Here is a 22,309-nt window from a genome sequence, read left to right as displayed (position 1 = left end):
TAGGGTCGGCGGCACCTGATATACCAGCGCATGAGCACGGCACTCAATGGGGCACCACTGCCAACCCTACGGACACCGCTAAGGCAAAAATCTCCAACGACCGTGCACGTGGGCATGCGCACACCTAGAATGGAATCAGCATGAACAAGCATTCAAAGAAAAGCTGGGATTCCTTTAAGATGCTATTACTGGACACTGCTCAGAGGTTCTATCATCTGTAGCAGGCAAACAGGCGTCCAGTATGTTTGAACACACACACCAGCTCCCTTAAGCGCTGGAAGAGAAGTGTTGACCTCTCTTCCTCCCTACCCAATTCCCACCACCCTCCTGAGGGAAGGGCTCTTCAATACCGTACTCCAAACCTCTGTCTGAGTCCTTTGTACCCCACGAATAGCTCTAAGACTTGGCTAGTCTGTTCTCAAGCAGCAATGAGAAACTGACATGGTCTATGCTGGTTTCCCAGCTGCCCATCAGGCTCTACTAGCAGTAAGAAAGCTAATCAGTGCTTGGTCACTGTCACTCATTAATAGAAGTTGAAGATGGCATGGCACATTTAAAAAAAAAAGCACTAGATACTTAGTATCTGGAAGACTTTTCTTATCAGATTCTGAGGTCTGATGATAAATCGCATCTGTTAGAACTACTGTAACACTGTCCATTTAGCAGAACAAGCAAATTCTGCTTACAAATCAACAACACAAGAACTAAGTGTATGGGTTTTATCAACGCACAGAATGCAGGGCCCAATCCTGCACTGTGCTGCATGGCACTGAGTTCCTGGAGAGCTGATGATACTCAGCACCTACAGCAGGGGTGGGCAAACTTTTTGGCCCGAGGGCCACATCGGGGTTGTGATACTGTATGGAGGGCCGGGTAGGGAAGGCTGTGCCTCCCCAAACAGCAAGGCCCCTGCCCCCTATCCACCCCCTCCCACTTCCCGCCCCCCTCAGAACCCCCGACCAATCCAACCCCCCTGCTCCTTGACCCCTGACAGCCCCCTCACAGGACCCCACCCAACCTCCCCCCTCCGCATCCAACCCCCGCCCTCTGTCCCCTGACTGCCATGACCCCTATCCACACCCCCGCCCCAACCGCCCCCCGGGACTCCACCCCCTATCCAACTCCCCCTGTTCCTCATCCCCTGACTGCCCCCCCGGCCCAGAACCTCCACCCCATCCAACCGCCCCCTGTCCCCTGACTGCCCCCCGAGACCCCCCGCTCCCTTACCATACCGGAGCCAGCTACGCCGCCGCACTGTCCGGCGGGAGCGGCAGGCCAGTGCGCTGGTGGCACAGTGCGCTGAGGCTGCGGCGGAGCGGGAACAGCAGGGGAGGGGCCGGGGGCTAGCCTCCCCGGCCGGGAGCTCAGGGGTCCGGCAGGCCATAGTTTGCCCACCTCTGACCTACAGGATCAGGCAATTAGCATACAGTCTTCAGGAAATAGATGATGTGACTTACCTCATGTGGTCAAGTAAGGAATATGCTTTGATCAAAGAATGCACCATACTGGCCTACAGAATAGAAACATAAGAGCACAGGTTACCAAGTTATGCATGGGTTACCAAATAGGCCTGTGCCATATGCAGAAGAATGTCCCGAACCCAACAGCTTGCAACCTAACCCCCACACAAACATACAGCAGATATGTCAGAGATCCTAAACTGAAACGGTGCTGATATGTACCAAAAGACTAATAATGAAGGGCCTTACCAATTTCCCCACAAAATTCCTGGGTTTTCAAAAAAAAAAAAATATTTAGGTTTTACTGATTTTCATCCAAATTTTGGCTTTTTCAGGACCGAGGAATTTTTCGCAGGGAAACCAGATGTGGCTGTGTGGAAGGGAAAGCCAGGTTAGGAGAGGCTCTGTACACGAGGGGCCAGTAGTCAGGGATGCAGCCTTCTGCTCCCCTTCAGAACTCAGCCCTTCCCCATGGCCCCATCTGCTTCCTCCACACAGTGGTAGAATGAGAAGGGCAGGGAGCTAGGTCCTGGAAGCTGAAAGGGCTGGACCACTGCAAGGAGTGGAAGGCTACTGCCACATGGTGAGACTCGGCTTCCCCCTACCCCCACTCTGCCCTTTGATTTCAGTTTTTACCTATTTTCTCCAGGGTTTTTTTTTTTTTTTAAATTAATAAAAATGAAAATCCCAAGAAATTAAAAATAAAATAAAAAACAAACCCAAAGGGCCTTATATATACCACACAGGTGACATCCATGTGATATACTGAATTTATCATGCATCTTTGACCATCTCACTTGGACTCTGCCCACTGATCCATCTCCCAGGGACTATATCAACCACTCCTGAACTCTGAGCAGCTTCAAACAGCTTTTTCTTTGTTTTCCTTTTCCTTTTTTTTTTTTTAATTAAAAGGAATCACTCAATATTTCTTTTCCTCCACCCTTATATGGATTTCCTTCCCAGTGTGACTTGGATGGGTTTAGTGCTTGAAAACTACGGTTATAGGCAGCCTTGGGGAAACCTAAACAGCAATACAGATACAAGGCTTGAACATCTTCTTACTCCTATTCACACCTGAAATAGGTTTCAGAGTGGTAGCCATGTTAGTCTGTATCAGCAAAAAGAACAAGGAGTACTTGTGGCACCTTAGAGACTAACAAATATATTTGGGTATAAGCTTTTGTGGGCTAAAACCCACTTCATCAGGGTTTTAGCCCACGAAAGCTTATGCCCAAATACATTTGTTAGTCTCTAAGGTGCCACAAGTGCTCCTTTTCTTTTTACACCTGAAACAGTTCTTCTGAAGAACGTGGCATTTGCAGAATACATGGGGGTGCAGAGTTTGGTACAAGGATTTTATCCAGGTCTGTCTCAGTCTGGGATCTGTTGCAGCCGGGTCGAGCATTCCCAACAGCAGCTTGTCTAGAGACTGCCAGGTCTGCTGAGATCCCCCCTCTGGAGTTAAGCACAGGGAAGAGGAGTAGATTTTAACATAAATGTTATCAAAGCAAAACAGATTTATGCCCCGTTTTCCTAAACAAGGTTCCCTGCTCCCGATTTCTCCCTCAGTCAGGTTTTAAAGGTCCTTACAAAGCTTTCTGGGGTACATTAGCTCCCATGTCGCTATTTTGTCACATAAATCTCTTCCCCTTGGCAGCTCCCCTTTTCCCCTCAGCCAGCTGAGGCTCTGGAGCAGGGAGCATCGCTTGCTATGTGTCTGTGCGGGGCTGAGCACGACGGGGCCCTGATCTCCGGAAAGGCCTCCAGATGTACAAATACCAATTATAACACAGATGTTCTCACTGGCAGGGGGTGTGCTTCACACTGTTTTTATACCCGCCCTGCTGCTACTCCCAGACCACTGGATTACACCAGACCCTTCTCAGCTAGGATGGGAAAGTCACAACCTGCTCCCCAGGGTCCACCACCCTCTGCCACCTCCACCCAGAAACCCCACCCCACACAGGACCCCCCCATACTCCCCACCCCACCCCCCAAGCTTCCCACAGAGCCCATCACAGCTCCCCACCCTGCACCATCCCACCCTGCCCACAACAGGCCCCCCCAAGCTCCCCACCCCACAGTGCCCTATCCTGCCCCCCAGCTCCCCACCCTGCACTCCACAATGCCCTACCCTGCCCCCCAACCTCCCCACACCTCCCCCAGCTCCCCACCCCGCAGTGCCCTATCCTGCCCCCCAACATCCCCACCCCCCCAGCACCCCACCCCGCACTCCACAGTGCCCTACTCTGCCCCCCCAGCTCCCCACTGTCCTATCCTGCCCCCAACCTCCCCACACCGCCCCGCCCCCCAGCTCCCCACCCCGCACTCCACAGTGCCCCCCCAGCTCCCCACCCCGACCCCCACAGGGCCCCGCGCTCACCCACCCGTTTAGGCACTTTGCAGAGCGAGTCGCACAGCGCCAGGTACTCTGGGCTACAGACATAGACCGGGCGCAGCGGCAGGGCCGCCTCCATCGGGTCCCAAGCCGGCTCCGCGCCCTCCGGCCTGTCCGGACCAACGGCACGCGAGGGGCCAGCCTGCCGGGCCCGGGGCACGCCGGGAGCTGTAGTCCTATGGCGCAGCCTGCCCTTCCCAGGGCATGCTGGGAGCTGTAGTCCCATAGGCATTCTCCAACTTGTCCTCTTTCTGAAAGTGCAGTGCCCAGAAGTGGACGCACTTCCCCAGCTGAGGGCTCACCAGTGCGGAGCAGAGCGGGACAGTTCCCTCCCGTGTCTCAGGTACCCCACTCCTGTTAATACACCCCTAACAATATGAGCCTTTTTCACAGCTGCATCACTCACATTCCATCAGTGACCCACTAGCACCCCAGACCCTTGCCCGCAATGCAACCACCTGGCCAGTTATTCCCCATTTTGTGGTTGTGCATTTGAGTTTTGCTTTCTAAATGTCGCACTTTGCACTTATTCTCACAGAATTTCATCTTGTAGATTTCAGACCAATTCCTCACTTGATCAAGATCTTTTTGAAATCTAATCCTGCCCTCCAGATTTCTTGCAAGCCCTCCCAGTGGTGTAGTGAGTGCAGATCAGTGATGAGCTGCCAAAATCTTAACAACGGGTTCCCTCCTTACCCCACGAGGGCGTCGTTGCCCACCCCCGCCCCCCGGGACTCCTGCTCCATCCAACCCCCCCGTGTTCTTTGACACCCTCCCCCCCAGGACCCCTGCCCCAACCACCCGTCTCCCTGTCCCCTGACTGCCCCCACAACCGGGCAGGAGGGTCTCGTTGGCCACCGTAGTGGGTGCCCACCCCACCCCTAAGAGCCAGAGGCACCTGCCGGGGGGCGAGGTGGGGAGTCCCGGCGGTGCTTACCTGGGGCAGCTCCCCGGAAGCATCCGGCAGGTCCCTCTGGCTCCTGGGGCAGGGGAGCGTAGCTGGGGGAGAGCAAGGGGAGCAGCCGCTCCCCCACTGATCACATCAAAAGTGGTGCCTTAGGCGCCGACTCCCTGGGTGCTCCAGGGCTGGAGCACCCATCGGCAGCTCCCCACCCCACGCCCGGCCCCAGCTCACCTCCGCTCTGCCTCCGCCTCCTCCCCTGAACCCACCGCCCCGCTCTGCTTCTCCTTGCCCCCCCGCGAATCAGCTCTTCGGCGGGAAGCCAGGGAGGGCTGAGAAGCAGGCTGCGGCTTCCCGCTCAGGCAAGGGTGGCAGAGGTAAGCTGGGGCGGGGACTGGTTCCCCTGCGCCCCCCCCCCTGAGTTACCTGCTGCGGCGTGGCACCTAATGGTTCCTAACATTGTTAGCTTTTTTTTTAATGCTGCTGCACATCGAGTGGATGTTTTCCATAATGCCTCCAAGATCTCTATTCTTGAGTAGTAGCAGCTAATTTAGACTTCATCATTTTGTATGTACACCTCTACCCCGATATAACAGGAATTTGGATATAATGCGGTAAAGCAGTGCACTGGAGGGCGGGGCTGCGCACTCCGGCGGATCAGCGCATCAGGCTCCGACATGCTGCTCTGAGCGGCGTGTTAAGGGTGCCAGGCTGGGGCCGAGGGGTTGGATAAGGGGCCGAGGGTCTTGGGGGGCAGTCAGGGGACAGAGAGCAGGGGGGGTTGGATGGTTCAGAGGTTCTGGGGGTGGAGCGGTCAGGGGACGGGGAACGGGGGCATTGGATAGGGCTTGGGAGTCCCGGGGGGCCTGTCAGGGGTCGGGGGTGTGGACAGGGGTCGAGGCAGCCAGGGGACAGGGAGTGGGGGGCGGGGTTGGATGGGTCAGAGGTTCTGAGGGGTCAGTCAGGGGGCAGGAACTGACTACTAATAACGGAAATGCTGGAGGCCAAAGCAAGTTTAATATAATGCGGTAAGATTTTTTGGCTCCCGAGGACCACATTATATTGGGGTAGAGGTGTGTAGTTGGGATGATGTTTTTCAATGTACATTTTTTTGCATTTATCAACATTGCATTGCATCTGCCATTTTTTCAATAGAAAGCAGGTTTAAAACAAACAAATCATGGAGCAGGTCCTCAAGGAATCTGACAAATCTGAGGATTTGTCACAGATTCAAGTGTAATTAGAGGAAGTTTTGGAATTAATTGATAAACTTAACAGTAACAACTCACCGGGGCCAGATGGCATTCACCCAAGAGTTCTGAAAGAACTCAAATGTGAAATTGCAGAACTATTAACTGTGATTTGTAACCCGTCCTTTAAATCAGCTTCTGTACCCAATGACTGGAAGATAGCTAATGTAATGCCAATATTTAAAAAGGGCTCAAGAGGTGATCCCAGCAATTACAGACCGATAAGTCTAACGTCAGTACTGGGCGAATTAGTTGAAACAATAGTAAAGAATAAAACTGTCAGACACATAGCAGAACATAAATTGTTGGTCAAAAGTCAACATGGTTTCTGTAAAGGGAGATCATGTCTTATTAATCTATTAGAGGAGTACTTGTGGCATCTTAGAGATTAACAAATTTATTTGGGCATAAGCTTTCATGGGCTACGAAAGCTTATGCCCAAATAAATTTGTTAGTCTCTAAGGTGCCACAAGCACTCATGGTTTTTTTTGCTGATACAGACTAACACAGCTACCACTCTGTAATCTATTAGAGTTCTTTGAAGGGGTCAACAAACATGTGGACAAGGGGGATCCAGTGGACATAGTGTACTTAGATTTCCAGAAAGCCTTTGACAAGGTCTCTCACCAAAGGCTCTTACGTAAATTAAGTTGTCATGGGATAAGAGGGACTCATGGACTGAGAACTGGTTAAAAGACAGGGAACAAAGGGCAGGAATAAATGGTAAATTTTCAGAATGGAGAGGGGTAACTAGTGGTGTTCCCCAAGGGTCAGTCCTAGGACCAATCCTATTCAACCTATTCATAAATGATCTGGAGAAAGGGGTAAACATTGAGGTGGCAAAGTTTGCAGACAATACTAAACTGCTCAAGATAGTTAAGACCAAAGCAGACTGTGAAGAACTTCAAAAAGATCTCTCAAAACTAAGTGATTAGGCAACAAAATGGCAAATGAAATTTAATGTGGATAAATGTAAAGTAATGCACATTGGAAAAAATAACCCCAACTATACATACAATATGATGGGAGCTAATTTTGCTAAACCAATCAGGAAAGATCTTGGAGTCATCGTGGATAGTTCTCTGAAGATGTCCATGCAGTGTGCAGTGGCAGTCAAAAAAGTGAACAGGATGTTAGGAATCATTAAAAAAAGGGATAGAGAATAAGACGGAAAATATCTTATTGCCCTTATATAAATCCATGGTACACCCACATCTTGAATACTGCTTACAGATGTGGTCTCCTCATCTCAGAAAAGATATACTAGCGTTAGAAAAGGTTCAGAGAAGGGCAACTAAAAGGATTAGGGATTTGGAACGGGTCCATATGAGGAGAGATTAAAGAGACTAGGACTTTTCAGCTTGGAAAAGAGGAGACTAAGGGGAGATATGATAGAGGTATATAAAATCATGAGTGGTGTGGAGAAAGTGAATAAGAAAAAGTAACTTTAGCAAAGCTTTTGATACGGTCTCCCACAGTATTCTTGCCAGCAAGTTAAAAAAGTATGGGCTGGATGAATGGACAATAAGGTGGCTAGAAAGCTGGCTAGATTGTTGGGCTCAACAGGTAGTGATCAATGGCTCCATGTCTAGTTGGCAGCCAGTATCAAGCGGAGTGCCCCAAGGGTCGGTTCTGGGGCCGGTTTTGTTCAACATCTTTATTAATGATCTGGACGATGGGATAGATTGCATCCTCAGCAAGCTTGCAGATGACACTAAAATGGGAGGAGTAGTAGATATGCTGGAGGGTAGAGATAGGATACGGAGGAACCTAGACAAATTAGAGGATTGGGCCAAAAGAAATCTGATGAGGTTCAACAAGGACAAGTGCAGAGTCCTGCACTTAGGACAGAAGAATCCCATGCACAGGCTGGGGACCGAATGACTAGGCAGCAGTTCTGCCGAAAAGGACCTAGGGGTTACAGTGGACGAGAAGCTGGATATGAGTCAACAGTGTGCCCTTGTTGCCAAGAAGGCTCATGGCATTTTGGGCTGTATAAGTAGGAGCATTGCCAACAGATCGAGAGACATGATCATTCCCCTCTATTCTGCATTTGTGAGGCCTCATCTGGAGTACTGTGTCCAGTTTTGGACCCCAAACTACACGAAGGATGTGGAAAAATTGGAAAACATCCAGCGGAGGGCAACAAAAATGATTAGGGGGCTGAAGCACATGATTTATGAGAGGCTGAGGGAACTGGGATTATTTAGTCTGCAGAAGAGAAGAATGAGGGGGGATTTGATAGCTGCTTTCAACTACATGAAAGGGGGTTCCTAAGAAGCTGGATCTAGACTGTTTTCAGTGGTACCAGATGACAGAATAAGGAGTAATGGTCTCAAGTTGCAGTGGGGGAGGTCTAGGCTGGATATTAGGAAAAACTTTTCACTAGGAGGGTGGTGAAGCACAGCAATGGGTTACCTAGGGAGGTGGTGGAATCTCCTTCCTTAGAGATTTTCAAGGTCAGGCTTGACAAAGCCCTGGCTGGGATGATTTAGTTGGGGACTGGTCCTGCTTTGAGCAGGGGGTTGAACTAGATGAACTCCTGAGGTCCCTTCCAATCATGATATTCTATAATTCTATGAAACAAAAGGAAGTATTTTTTCGTACAACAGTCAACCTGTGGCACTCCTTGCCAGAGGATGTTGTGCAGGCCAAGACTATAGCAGGGGTCAAAAAAGAACTAGATAAATTCATGGGGGACAGGTCCATCAATGGCTATTAGCCAGGATGGGCAGGGATGGTGTCCCTAGCTTGTTTGCCAGAAGCTAGGAATGGGCGACATGGAGTGGATCACTTGACGATGACCTGTTCTGTTCATTCCCTCCAGGGCGCACATACTAGATGGACCTTTGGTCTGATGCAGTATGCCGTTCTTCTGTTGCCCAGTCACCCAGTTTTATGAGATCTGAAATTCTTCGCAGTCATCTTTGGACTTAAATATCTTGAGTAATTTTGTATCATCTGAAAACTTGGCCACCTCATTGTTTACCCCCCTTTTCCAGCTCATTTATGAATATGTTGAACAGCACGAGTCCTACTACAGTTCCTCAGGGGACCCCATTATTTACCTCTCTCTACTGTGAAAACTTGACAATTTATTCCTACCCTTTGTTTCCTGTCTTTTAACCAGTGACTGAGCCATGAGAGAACCTTCCTTCTTATCCCAAGACTGCTTACTTCGCTTAAGAGCTTTAGGTGAGGGACCTTGTCAAAGGCTTCCTGAAAGTCCAAGGATGCTTAGATTTCCCAACACTTCTGCAGTTCTAGATTGGTGAATGAGTCCTGGCTCAGCTGGTAAATATCCTACGATAGCCTATGTCAGCAGTATGAACACCCCATTCTCTCATTTTCACTGCTCTAATTGGTGTGACTTCATTCACTTCAATTGAGTTGCAACACTGCAAGAGACAGAACTGGATAAAGCTGTAAGTTTGGGGGTGTTTGGTTCTGCTGGATAAAAGGTGCTTCATGCAGTTAAAGGTTCTGGTGCTAGTCTAATCAGGTCCTCAACTGGCTGGGACAACGCTATTGCAGCAACTGCTTCTTCATGTGCTGCTCACTCCAGTGTTGCTAACTCTCACCAGTTCAGTGAGGGTCTTATGATATTTGGTCTTTTTCTTGAAATCACAGCTCCTGGAGTCATTGGATTATGTGAAGATTCATAGATTTTAAAGCCAGAACAGAACAGCATGATCAGAGAACTATAGAATATCAGGTTTGGAAAGGACCTCAGGAGGTCATCTAGTCCAACCCCCTGCTCAAAGCAGGACAAATCCCCAACTAAATCATCCCAGACAGGGCTTTGTCAAGCCTGACCTTAGAAACCTCAAAGGAAGGAGATTCCACCACCTCCCTAGGTAACGCATTCCAGTGTTTCACCACCCTCATGAAAAAGTTTTTCCTAATATCCAACCTAAACCTCCCCCACTGCAACTTGAGACCATTACGCCTCATTCTGTCATCTGCTACCACTGAGAACAGTCTAGATCCATCCTCTTTGGAAGGTCATTGAAAGCAGCTATCAAATCCCCCCTCATTCTTCTCTTCTGCAGACTAAACAATCCCAGTTTCCTGAGCCTTTCCTTATAAGTCATGTGTTCCAGTCCCCTGATCATCTAGTCTGAGCCCCTGCTTACCACAGGCCAAAGAAATCCAGTCAATAATTCCTGCATCAAGCCCATTACTTCTGGGTGGAAGTATAATTCACCCTTTACGAATGATAGCTCAGCTGGATTTAAGAGAGCATCAATAATCCCTCATAGCTCCATCTCAGTTTTTTCTAATAGCTAAATTCCCCTTACTCTTCAGAATATGCGCCTTATTTTTAGTCTAGCTTCAGTTTCTCATTGTGTCTTTCTTTGCTGGATTGAAGAGCCCTCTACAAGCAGAAATCTCTTCACCACGTTGGCACTTGTCAACTATGAACAAGTCAAGCCTTAGTTTTCAGTGGGATAAATTAACTAGAGTGAGATGATGGCTTTTGTTTAGAATACAGAAAAGTACATTTCGAGCTCTCTTGCTCAAACAAGTTTGAAAATGGTTTCAGAGTGGTAGCTATGTTAGTCTGGATCAGCAAAAAGAACGAGGAGTCCTTGTGGCACCTTAGAGACTAACAAATGTATTTGGGCATAAGCTTTTGGGGGCTAAAACCCACTTCATCAGACGCATGCAGTGGAAAATACAGTAGGAAGATAGATATGTATATATATAAATATATACACACACACACACACACACACACACACACACACCGAGAACCTGAAAAAATGGGGGTTGCCATACCAACTCTAACGAGACTAATCAATTAAGGTGGGCTATTAGCAGCAGGAGGCAAAAAAACTTTTGTAGTGATAATCAGGATGGCCCATTTCAAACAGTTGACAAGGTGCGAGTAACAGTAGGGGAAAAATTAGCCTGGGGAAATAGTTTTCACTTTGTGTAATGACCCATCCACTCCCAGTCTTTATTCAAGCCTAATTTAATGGTGTCCAGTTTGCAAATTAATTCCAGTTGTGCAGTTTCTCGTTGGAGTCTGGTTTTGAAGCCTTTTTGTTGAAGAATTGCAACTTTTAGGTCTGTAATTGAGTGTCCATGGAGATTGAAGTGTTCTCCGACTGGTTTTTGAATGTTATAATTCTTGACGTCTGATTTGTGTCCATTTATTCTTTTACGTAGGGACTGTCCCGTTTGGCCAATGTACATGGCAGAGGGGCAGTGCTGGCAAACTAAAAACTATTTCTCCCTGCTAATTTTCCCCTACTATTACTCACACCTTCTTGTCAATGGTTTGAAATGGGCCATCCTGATGATCACTACAAAAGTTTTTTTCTCCTGCTGCTAATAGCCCACCTTAATTGATTAGTCTCGTTAGAGGTGGTATGGCAACCTCCGTTTTTTCATGTTCTCTCTCTCTGTGTGTGTGTGTGTGTGTGTGTGTGTGTGTGTGTGTGTGTGTGTGTGTGTGTGTGTGTGTGTGTGTGTGTGTGTGTGTGTGTGTGTGTGTGTATCTTCCTACTGTATTTTCCACAAGGACTCCTCATTCTTTAAGTTTGAAAATGTGACTCAGTCTCCACAGAGAACCACCCCATTAAAAAAAACAAAAACAAAACACATGTGATTTTAAAACCGAACTTGTGAATTTTGGGGCCTGACTCACTTTTAGGTCTGGCTGGGGCTAGTGATACTGTTACACAAATTATAATAGCTCGCTGTTGGCCTGCCCTCCTCCCCAACCTGTTGTCTCTTAGGGACCGACTTTTTGTGGGATTAGCATACAGCACCTGGCATAATAGGGCCCTGATCCTTGAGAAGTTCTAGGCCCCACCCCAATACAAACATTACTAACAGGAATCTGGCTGATGAATTAGGTATGCTGCTCTTACCCTAGCTAAACTTGCCTGTGGCTACAGTGGCCTCTGGTTAAAATACACAAATATAGACATCAGGAGCCTCTACTGAGCCCATGGGGGCTGGGACGGAGTTGCACAGCACCTAGCACAAAGAAGCCCCAGTCAGACTTGCACCCTAGGCTCTTACAGTAATACACATAAACCACCCCCCACCACTCAAAGCTGCAAACTCCCATTTGGCCCAAGCTATGATTCTTGGCCAGAGCCTGTAGCTCTACCTCAGCAGTAGCCAGCCCCGCCCCGCACTCAGACTACAGGGGAGCTGTATGAGTAGGAAGCTCAGTCACTCTCCCTCATGCAGCTCGCTCACCAATGACCAGAAATGAAAACACAGGCGTGTTGAAAATAGAGGCATTTTATTCTAGCTTTTCAGGCTTCAGTCAAGTTTTGCCTTTTTTTTTAATTAGAAAAAAAGACTAATGTTTACGTGCCTCTCAGCCCTCACATCCTGAAAACAAAGGTGAGATCTAGGAAATGGAGTCTGAAAATGTTACGTGGCTAAGTGAGAGAGTGCAACTGCGTTACAGTCAGTAAACCATCAAAGTGGAGTGCAGCAAGCAGCCTTGCACTGGAACACCCTATCTACCTACTCAACTGGGTATTACCTAGCCTCAGCTGGGTTTACAAGGTTTTAGCGCTTCATGACCGCTATGGAGGTGCAGCTCCGTCCCTGCTCTCTAGACAAGCACTCTCCAAAAGCAAATTTTAAGAGAAACCCCCCCAATAAAAATGCAGCTAAACAGAAGCCCCACAGCAGGAGATCTGATTCCTGGCATCCCACAATGGGAGCCTCATTGCCAGTGTGTATTAGGTGCCAAGTACCTCAAACTGCCTTCAGCAGTGGCTATGCAGCACTTTCCCCTTGCAAAGGGAACACAGGGTTTTACATATACATGTTGTTCCTCAGCCCCAATCTTACACTGGACCATTAGTTAGTCAGTCCCAGACCTTCAGGGGACTTGGATCAGAAGCTATGAAGCCAAGACGGTGGTGGTGGGATGGACAGTTCAGACCCCATCTGATTTTTGACATAGGGGCTATCAGTGATGGGGATTGAATCTGGGACCTCTGGATCTTAATGCAGAAGTGCAGCCAAGGAGCTTGTACTAGTTTTGTCCCCACCCACGGACAGCCAATGGTGCTCTGTCCCTTTCTACTGGTGGTCAGGCCACATAGTTAATAAGCCAGTAGGCACTCCTGCATTAAGATCCAGAGATCCCAGATTCAATCCCCATCACTGATACCCCATCTAAGGCAGTCAGTGTCGTATTTGCAAGTGTTAAACCACCAGTTGATGGAGGGCTCCTGCTGTATTGCTAGAGGACACTGTAATCATGGTACTACAGTGTGGTCATCCTACATATAGAACCATTTCAAATGGGAGAGGCTCCCCCTTATACATTCACTGTAACCTTTTATAGTGGGTAAAAATCTCTGGCACTATGAGAAGCTGGTTTTTGATCATTACATTCTCCGATCACCCCTAGAGCAGCCTGCATAGCGCACACACGGGTCAACTACTCCCAACTAAGAAAGGAACCTGACGTGCATAAATGAGAACCAGCCACGTCTATGGCATTCAGGATCATTCTCTGACAGACAATTAGAAAGCACCAGGTAGTCTATGGCCTAAGTGTAACAGAAGCTTTTACTTCCCTGTTTAGGGTTTATTATGTGAAGAGGGTGGGAGGGGTAGGTGGTTTCTGGGCAGTGCAGATACCCTAGCCTCCCTTTCCATAGAGCTGTCGGGAACCCCGACTGCGCACACAGTGCTAACACCCATGGCTTCAGATGTTCTGATGGTATTAAAAGATCAGATGGGGGAGTTCATTTGTGGCTGGGGGGCTGTGGGAGGAAAGAAGTTAAGATGGAAAAAAAGAATTTGACCACCTAGGAGATTTTCCTAGTGTTGTGTCCGTGCAATGAGGACAATGCACCCAATGCCTCCAGGGAGCATACACTTTGTTAAAGGCAAAGAAATGAAGACATCAGCTACTGAACACACACAGGAAAACCATTTCACTCTATTAGCCACAGTGCTGCCTTAGGAAAAGGCTCTGGTGAAGCCAGCAGAGAAATCCACACACTGCAAGAGATGTTTGCTCATGCACTGACCTGGTTTGTGCAGCACTGACCTACTTTGCGGAGGGTTTAGCCTGTTAGATTAGGAAAGATCTAGTGCAGATTCATATGGTACTTTAAACCCCTAAAGAGCTCTGCAGCAGATACCATCACTAAGTGGTGAAATTCAGGATCTGGAGTCAGCAGCCAGCTCTCTGAGAGGTGAACACACCCCTTGCATCCCCAGTACCTGGGTGGGAGGACCAGCGCCATCATGGTCCACTGCTGCAGTGACCGTTAATTTACTGCTGGTTTCACCTGGAGAGATGAATGGGGATGGGATGGGATGCAGATCTCACGCTGACCAAGAAGGTTTAGTTACAGCTGAGAGCTCTAACAGCCCCGCAGGGTTACACCTGCAGGGGGTCACACTTGGGGAAGAACCTAAAATGGGCTAAGAACTCATGCCAGGGTGGACCCTTTCTCCAGGCAGATTCCAGACTGTGGAAGGTGAGGGCTGCTGAGAGCCAGGCAGGGGCTGGGCAGAAGTGAGTTTGTATTTTAGCTGGTGTTAGATTTTGCTGAGGGGCTCCTGAGGGAAGCCCAGAGTCACTGCTCTGGCAAATGAGAGCCTGAAGAAGAGCCTGCAGGGCGGAAGACGTGTGCATTGCCATTATTCTATCAGATAAGATTTGTTTGGGACACAGATTTCCCAGAAGAGGTGGAACTATAGCATGGCCTGGCCAGAGGACCACGGCCCCACTGCACCAGACCACTGAAGTCCAGAGGGGCAAGAGTGAGGCCAAGTCGCTGAAATGCCATGTCACGCCACAAGGGGGTGCTCCAGGATGGTGTGTCTGCGATAGAACACAGAGCATGTGAGCACTTTGATCAGCCTCTGAAATAGGGCCAGAGGGACCTGGCCCGGTATTTGGGAAGGGAAAGAAGAGTGGGGCAGGCACATCTGCTGGCGGTGGCCCAGCAATAGCTGCAGATGGCTGCGCTACAACAGCAGCCATGGCACACTCAGGTGCTACTCCTACAACTAGGACAAGCAGCAGGAAGCACTATTTGCCACCCAACAGCAGTGGCACAAGGCTCAATACAAGCAGCAAGAAGCAGCTGGGCCCAGGGGCTCTGGGAAGTCCGGCTGGGCCAAGGGAGCACAAGTCAGGACAGCTGGTCCTTGGTTTGATGAAGCCAGGGGAGGCATTCCAGCAAACTCCAGCATGGCCAGCTGGAGGGATCAGCCTGGGCAGCCCCATCATGCCCTTTGTGACAGGATTCAGAGTAGCAGCCGTGTTAGTCTGTATTCGCAAAAAGAAAAGGAGGACTTGTGGCACCTTGGAGAGACTAACCAATTTATTTGAGCATGAGCTTTCATGAGCTACAGCTTCACTTGAAGCTGTAGCTCACAAAAGCTCATGCTCAAATAAATTTGTTTGTCTCTAAGGTGCCACAAGTCCTCCTTTTCTTTTTGTGACAGGAGAGGCTCAGGCTGCATACTGCAATGTAAGGCAGAACTGGCTGGCAAAGACTGCCATTTTGAACAGGCTAGGACTGACTCTAGCAGCGTATCAGCTCTGGTTCTGGAGCCAGCCCTCGCCAGGGGGATCTCTGCCACAAGTAGTGGCACAACGCTTGCAGGATCTCGCATCCTGGTGGCTGTGCCTTGACCAGCTCAGTGGAAAAGAGTCATGGACCATGTGGTCCTGCAGCAATTTCTACAGCTCGTGCCCTGAGGGGTCCGAAGTGGGGTAAGATGGTTCTGGCCTCCATCAGTAGGCGAGATGAGAGCAGGCCAAAGCCTAGAGCTGCCAACCTGCCAGAACTGTCCTGGAGTCACCAGGAATTAGAGATTACATCATGTGATGAAACCTTCAGAAATACATCCAACCAAAATTGGCAACCCTACCAAAGCCTGTTTTGAAGCCAAGAGGGCCAAGCCTGAACAATGAGCCAGACTAGGAGTGTCCCAGCAGGGGAGACAGGTGGATGAGGTGCGTCAATGTGGGAGTTACCAGGAAACTGATGACATTTTCTCAAGGGCACTCCAGATCTACCGGCCTTCCGGTTAGTCCCTCAGTCAAATGGAGCTCCTCTGGGGGCAGCCAAGGAAGTCAGTGCAGCAAGCCAGGATGCTTTAGGAGGGACTGTCCATTGATGGAGCACAGATACATTAATTATTACACTGAAGTTTGTGCAGCAGGGTCCTCCCTGGATAAGGTTAAAAAGCTACCACATGCAGGGCTACCTAAGGGGGACGAGTGGCAGTAGATGTCCTGGTGGGTTCAGGATGTGGACAAATGCTGGGCTGAAGAAACATGGACCAAACACCTGCCAGTCCACATCTCGTGTCCAGGAAGACGGGGCGGGGGGGGGGGGGGAGGTGTCCCACGACCGACTAGAGCTGGAGGTACGGGGCCAGGGGTGGCATATACAGATTGGAGCAGTCAAGACTCTTCCTCAGCCTGCGATCCTGGGGAGGGATTGGTGGGAATTCCCAACTCTGGTACAGAAGATGATGATGCAAAGGAAGGGAAGGGCTAGGGTGAATGAAGAGCTGCAGCCCAGGACTGCTGAGGCTGGGGAGGACTCAAAGATGGTAGAAACCCAGCTGGAGGCTGCTGAAGGCAGCCAGCCAGCAGCCATGAGTTACCTGCAGATTCTGCCTGGCCAGCTGAAAGCCTGTAAGTGACAGCTAGTGGAAACAGGCACTGCCTGGCAAGAGGTGATGGCCCAAGTGGCCAGACAAGAACGAGCCTAGGCAAAGGCAGGGGCGGAACACTGGAAGCAGCAGCAGCAGCAACAGCTGGGGCAGAAGCAGGTTTCCCTCTGGGCTGAGATGAGCACAAGGGAGCGGAGCCCAGATGAGAGGCTGAATAGCCTGCAGCGGGGACTCTGACACTGCCTCAAATAAAACGGGGGAAGTGCTGGTGACTACCAACTCTTAGCAGCTTGCAGGGGGCTAGGTGAAAAGACTGAGGCCCTTACTGCAGAGGCACTGAACAGGACAGAGTGCAAGCATATGGTCACAGTGGCAGAGAACGTGCAAAAGAAGCTGCTGGCATCGGAGCAGGTGCTGTGAAAGGGAGAACTGCTCTGGGAGGCCTTGAAGGGTAGGGACTGTCAGCTCCTGACAACGAGTGAGTGTGAGGAGGAGCTGGACACCCTGTGTGCCCAGGTCCTGCACCTCAGAGACAGAAACCATCTGTACCATGCTGGACACAGCCTTGAGGGGGTGCATAAGCCACACCCCACTACGAAGGGGCCCCACTGTGTTACAAATGCAGGGGGGCCAGGCTGGAGGAGGAGGTCAGTGCCACGGAGGGAGGGAGAGTCAGGAGAGGTTGTCTGGAGGCCCTCTCTGCAGGAGCCGGGCAGGAGGAGTATGGTGGGAAAGGGCCATGTGGAGTTCATGCTTGTGGTGGGCCTAGGAAAGGGGGCAGGACTCCAGGGAGGCAGCCCTTGTGGGGGTTGCTGTTGGGTAGAAGAATGGAGCACCAGGGAAAACCTAACCTGGCTACAAGCTCAAGCTGGGGCTGGGCAGAAGTTGCTGGGTTTGTATGTCAGTTGGTGTTTGGGTTTTGCTGAAGGGTTCTGGGGGGAAGCCCAGAGTCATTGCTCTGGCAAACAAGTGAGACTGGAGAGGAGGCTGGGGGTGGAAGACTTGTTCATTGCCTGTATTCTGTCAGATAGGATTTATTGGTGACACCGATACCCCACAAGAGGAGGAGCAACAGAGCAGCCTGGGCAGAGGTCCATGTCCCCACTGAAGTCCTGATGAGGGGAGAGAGACGGAGTCACCAAAATGCCACCCCAGGCCACAAGGGGTACTCCAGGAGGGTGAGTCGACAACAGGCCTGATTAGCAGGAACACAGCACGTCAAAGCCTAGCTGAACATGGTGCAGGATGGGGCTGGAGAGCCAGCCAAAAGTGCCTAGAATCAGCACTCTCTTTCACGGCTCCCAGCAGACGGGGGAGTGGTTCAGGGTCTCAATACACCTGCCCTCTAAAGTGATTCTGCCTGGTTTCTGAAAGCTTCACAGCTCTGGGGGGCAGAAGAGCAGAGAGGTCCAGACTGCACTGTGGGAAGAAGCCTGTGGGACTAACGGGGCAGAGTGCAGGGATTAGGTTTGGGTTGCTCAGCAAGTTAATGCCAGCAGAGTCTGCTCGGGGCCCACGCCCCTACGACAACAGGGTAAGCTACCATTCATTCAGTTTATAAAACCCTTCTTCAAAATTCCACACACATTGGGGCTAAAGCAGCAAGAGCCTGTTCAAAACCCAAAACACAATGGAGGGAAACCAGTGAGGTGAGACCAGCCTGAGTGCCACAGTGTGCATCTGCAGAGCCCTCCCCCATTCACCACCTCACTGAGTGAAACCCACCCCAAGCGCTGACTTGTAACACATACAGATAACCCATACCCAAGCAGGGATCAGACCCCGGGACCCTCAGCAGAGGCCTCTCCCATGTGAGCCTGATCCTGGATTCAGTGCCAGGGAACAGCTGGGATGGCTGTATGCAAACACAGCCATGGTTTAATCACACAAACATGCTCTCCTGAAACATCACTTGGCGTCAGCAGAGACACATGCCCCCTGCTGAGAACAGCTATTGCAAGCAGGATGTTTTTTTCCCCAGGGTGACGCTAGGAGATGGTAGGTTCCATCCCTGAATTCAACAAGTTGTCATGGCATGGAGACAGTCTACCAGCAAGCCAGCTTAACGCCTGCCATTGACTTCTAAAAGGTAACCCAAGGCAGTTTGTAAACTCCAGCTGCAAGCCCAGATGGGTCTATTGCATGGTGCAGCCACTGCTGGGGAGGAACTCCTCCACATACGTTGCCACTGCTCTGGAGAGGTAGGTCATGGTGCCAAACCTGCCACTAGGGGCACTGTCATATAGCAAGGTACAGATGCCTGTAGCAGGATCCTTCTGCAGCATGTTGTCATCAGCGCCCAGTGCTTTCTGTGTGGGTGAGGAGTGGGGAAAAGGAGAGAAGGGAGTTATCAGCCACCTGTGCATCCCCAAGTGCCACCTCACTTCCACCCAACACCCCCAGCCAATCCTGCCTATACTCCAGCAGCAAGCACCACCAGCACCCCCATTTCTACTGCCCAAACCCTGCCACCGCCACCACCACCACCTCCTCACCATCGCTAGAAATATGTCTTGGACTTCGGGGAATCTGGTCACTCCCTGAAGGTGACCTGTAAAATCGCTCTTAACCATCAGGGCTTGAGTCTCAAATGGACACTCAGTAGAAGCCTTTAACTGCACTGCTGCTGCAAGTTCTCTGTGCCATGACCCACGTGTGCTAAGGAACGTACGACATGCACGCTTGCCACCACAGCCCCACACAGTCCACGGCCAGGTTCATCTCACTCATTCCCTCTGGCAGAGGGCAGGTTCCGTACCTGTTCTTCACAGAATAAGTCATTGGCTATGTGCACAATCTTTTCCACTGCAATGATGCCCCCAATGCTGTGTATTTCCACATCTGCCAGCATGGTCAGGACAAGGATGGCTTCTACCAGGAGCTGCCTGTATTCTGGCTGCGGGACACGGTTTAAGACGGACTCCACATGGACTGAAAACTTGATCTCCCCAGGAGTCATCTGTGAGAAACAAAAGCCTATTAATACACATGCAGGTGTGTCCCATGTTCCAGTGAACCCCACAACGCTCACAGCACACACCCAGCCCAACACCCACAATCTAGCGCTTTGTAGCATTTCATAGCAGGCAGCAAATTGTTCAGTATCCTTAGCCCCATTGTGTAGATGGATGAACAGAAGCACAGACAGAGAAAGTGCCTTGCCCAGGGTTCCCCAGCAAGTCAGTGGGATGGAACCTAGGAACCTACATTCCGAGCGCCTCCCTCCATAAGGGATGTGCCGGTGCAGGGGCAATGTACTGACAGAGCAACTGGCTGACTGAGGCTGGTGGGGCCCTCGAGGTCAGAAGCACTGAAGATCGTGCTTCACAGAGTACTCTTGGGGGAATTCTATGCTACTTTGTGCATGCATAATTAATAAGCCATGCATATTTTTAATTTTTTGCTTAGAAAAAAGCTTCTGCTGAAATGTTGCTGCAGTTCTGCATTTTGCCCACCAGAGGACACTGTGGCAATAGAACAAATCAGCAGCTCCCAGCCAGCAAGGGAAAGAGAGCCTTCAGTGTCTTCTTCATGCCTGTCAGGCCAGGAGACAGGGGCTATGGGGAGACAGACAGCATGGGGTGCTGGTGGGGTGGGCCCAGACAGGGGCTCTTAAGGGCTAGTGATGGTGGACAGACTGAGGCAGGGGCTGAATGGGAGTGGAGGCACAGAGCCAGAGGAGGGAGGGGGGTGCAGGCCCACATGGTGATGGGAGCCGGGGTGCAGAGCTACATAGGGACAGAGGAGTGGCTAGAAGGGGGCACAGAGACACATGGGGATGGGGTGCAGGGCCACATGAGGATGGACTGGAGTGGGTGTCTGAGTGGGGGTGGAGGGACATGTGGACAGGGGGTGCAAGGATACATAAAGGTGCAGGAACACATGGGGACAGGGGCAGATGTTCCTGACCGAATGGGAGAGGCTAGGGGTCAGCCAGGGTCTGCATGGGGAAGCTCCTTAACAATCCCTCCCCACTCCCGCAAAAAACCTGTTCCATACTTTTCCCACCCATACCCAACAACCCTCCAAGTTCACAGCCAGGCTTTTTCCCAGCAATTTACTTCCCTCTCACTCAGCTCCTCCATTACCCCTGAATCCCACAGGCCTGTGCCCTGCTTCTGAGGGGTGTGGGAAATATGGTTAAATGAATTACTCAGAATTCTGTATTAATATGCCTAGTAAGGAATCTATGTCAAAAAACACATCCTGAATCTTTTTTGTTGTCTGTATTGTTACAGACCTACTTGCTGACAGGTATTTTGAAATAAATGACCAAAAATAATTGAAACTGGTGTGATTATATTGTGTTATTTTGACAAATAAAATATGCAGAATTGTGCAGAATTTTAAAATATTGTGCGCAGAATTTTAAGTTTTTTGGCACAGAAGTAACAGAGCAGCTAGCCACAATGTGGGAGAAGCAGCCGCCATCGCAGACTGGTCTTGCTCATGACACAGCAAAGCCACTCAACGTTCCGCTCTGTGCTTGAGAGCAGGTGCTTGACCAGCCCAGAGGCTCAGCACTGTTGAGAGTTGCAGGGCCTTCTCTCACCCACATGGGGAAAAACAGCGATCGAGACCCTGCTGCTCCACAGTCAAGAGGGGGAGGAAGCAGCGAGACACTCTCACCAACCAGGAGGGGGAACAGTCAGACAAGTGGGCGGGGGATCGTTTAGAGCACCGATGATGGGATGGCGGGGGAAAGGGAGAAGAGCTGATGTGCTGGGAGAGCCAGGCCCTGTTTAGACCTCCCTGGAGATAAAAGGTGATGGGCAGGGAGGGAGAATAAGAACTGTATTATGAAAATACTTGCAGGGTGGGGAGATAAGTGAGAGAGAGGCAGAGTGGTAGCAACACCTATGTTACAGCTACCTGATGCTTCTCATTCTAACCATTCTCAACTGCTTTGCAAACTCTGACAAACATCATTCTCCAGGCTGACCTTTCCACGCATGTTCTCTGTCTGAGCCGGATTTATTTTGGGGGTTGGGAGGAAGACGAGGACAATGAAGTTAGAACAAAGACAGTCTGGCTCTTTGAGAATGAGGCTGGGGGAAAGGACAGCTTTGTCAGCAGTAAAATAATCATTCCAAGTCTTTTGGTATGGGCAGCCTTAATTCTGGCACGTCCTAACCTTGGAACACCTGACTGCCTGAATTTGCAATCTTAACACTTTGACACAATTTCTCACACACACACTTCCCCATGGATCTACCCTCATAAGGCCAATTGATACCCCCGCCCCAAAGCTCTTACCTCTTTGGTTGTTGAGGCTGGAAGGACAAAGCCCTCCACAGAGAGGCCATGGCACTGCAAAATAAGACCAAGGGTTAGAGGTTGCAGCCCAGACAGGCTGCTGTTCACTATCCTGGATTCCCCCCTCCCCGAGCGGAGTGTTTAAAACCCTGCAAACCAATAACTGCATTTTCCATTCACCACGCAGAGCATGCAGCCTTGAGAAATGCAGTTAGCACCCAGATGTGGTAGACACATGGTAAAGTTTAGGCCTTTTCTACATGGTAAGGGGACCTGAAACAACAATTGCAGTAAGAAAAGGAGTACTTGTGGCACCTTAGAGACTAACCAATTTATTTGAGCATAAGCTTTCGTGAGCTACAGCTCACTTCATCGGATGCATCCGATGAAGTGAGCTGTAGCT

The 22,309-nt window shown here is 50.2% G+C and overlaps 1 protein-coding gene across 4 annotated transcripts in view; it reads right to left on the bottom strand.

Annotated features, from left to right (window-relative positions):
• The window catches only part of PHKA1 (phosphorylase kinase regulatory subunit alpha 1), a 211,157-nt gene that overhangs the window by 122,592 nt on the left and 66,256 nt on the right, over nucleotides 1-22,309 (bottom strand). For 2 of the 4 annotated variants that reach the window (XM_074964317.1, XM_074964318.1), the window contains exons 28-30: nucleotides 21,907-21,960; nucleotides 19,409-19,609; nucleotides 16,366-18,959 (exon numbers count right to left, since the gene is read on the bottom strand). In XM_074964317.1, coding sequence (XP_074820418.1) covers nucleotides 18,786-18,959; nucleotides 19,409-19,609; nucleotides 21,907-21,960 — 429 coding nt within the window. In that variant the 3' untranslated portion in view covers nucleotides 16,366-18,785. Of the gene's footprint in view, nucleotides 1-1,457; nucleotides 1,511-3,850; nucleotides 4,028-16,365; nucleotides 18,960-19,408; nucleotides 19,610-21,906; nucleotides 21,961-22,309 lie in introns of those variants that run through there. The other 2 variants (XM_074964316.1, XR_012641034.1) reach the window with 2 other exon arrangements.

The sequence above is a fragment of the Natator depressus genome, chromosome 9 (assembly GCF_965152275.1).
Source record: "Natator depressus isolate rNatDep1 chromosome 9, rNatDep2.hap1, whole genome shotgun sequence".
Lineage (NCBI taxonomy): Eukaryota > Metazoa > Chordata > Testudines > Cheloniidae > Natator > Natator depressus.
This window is presented reverse-complemented; position numbering and strand designations above follow the sequence as displayed.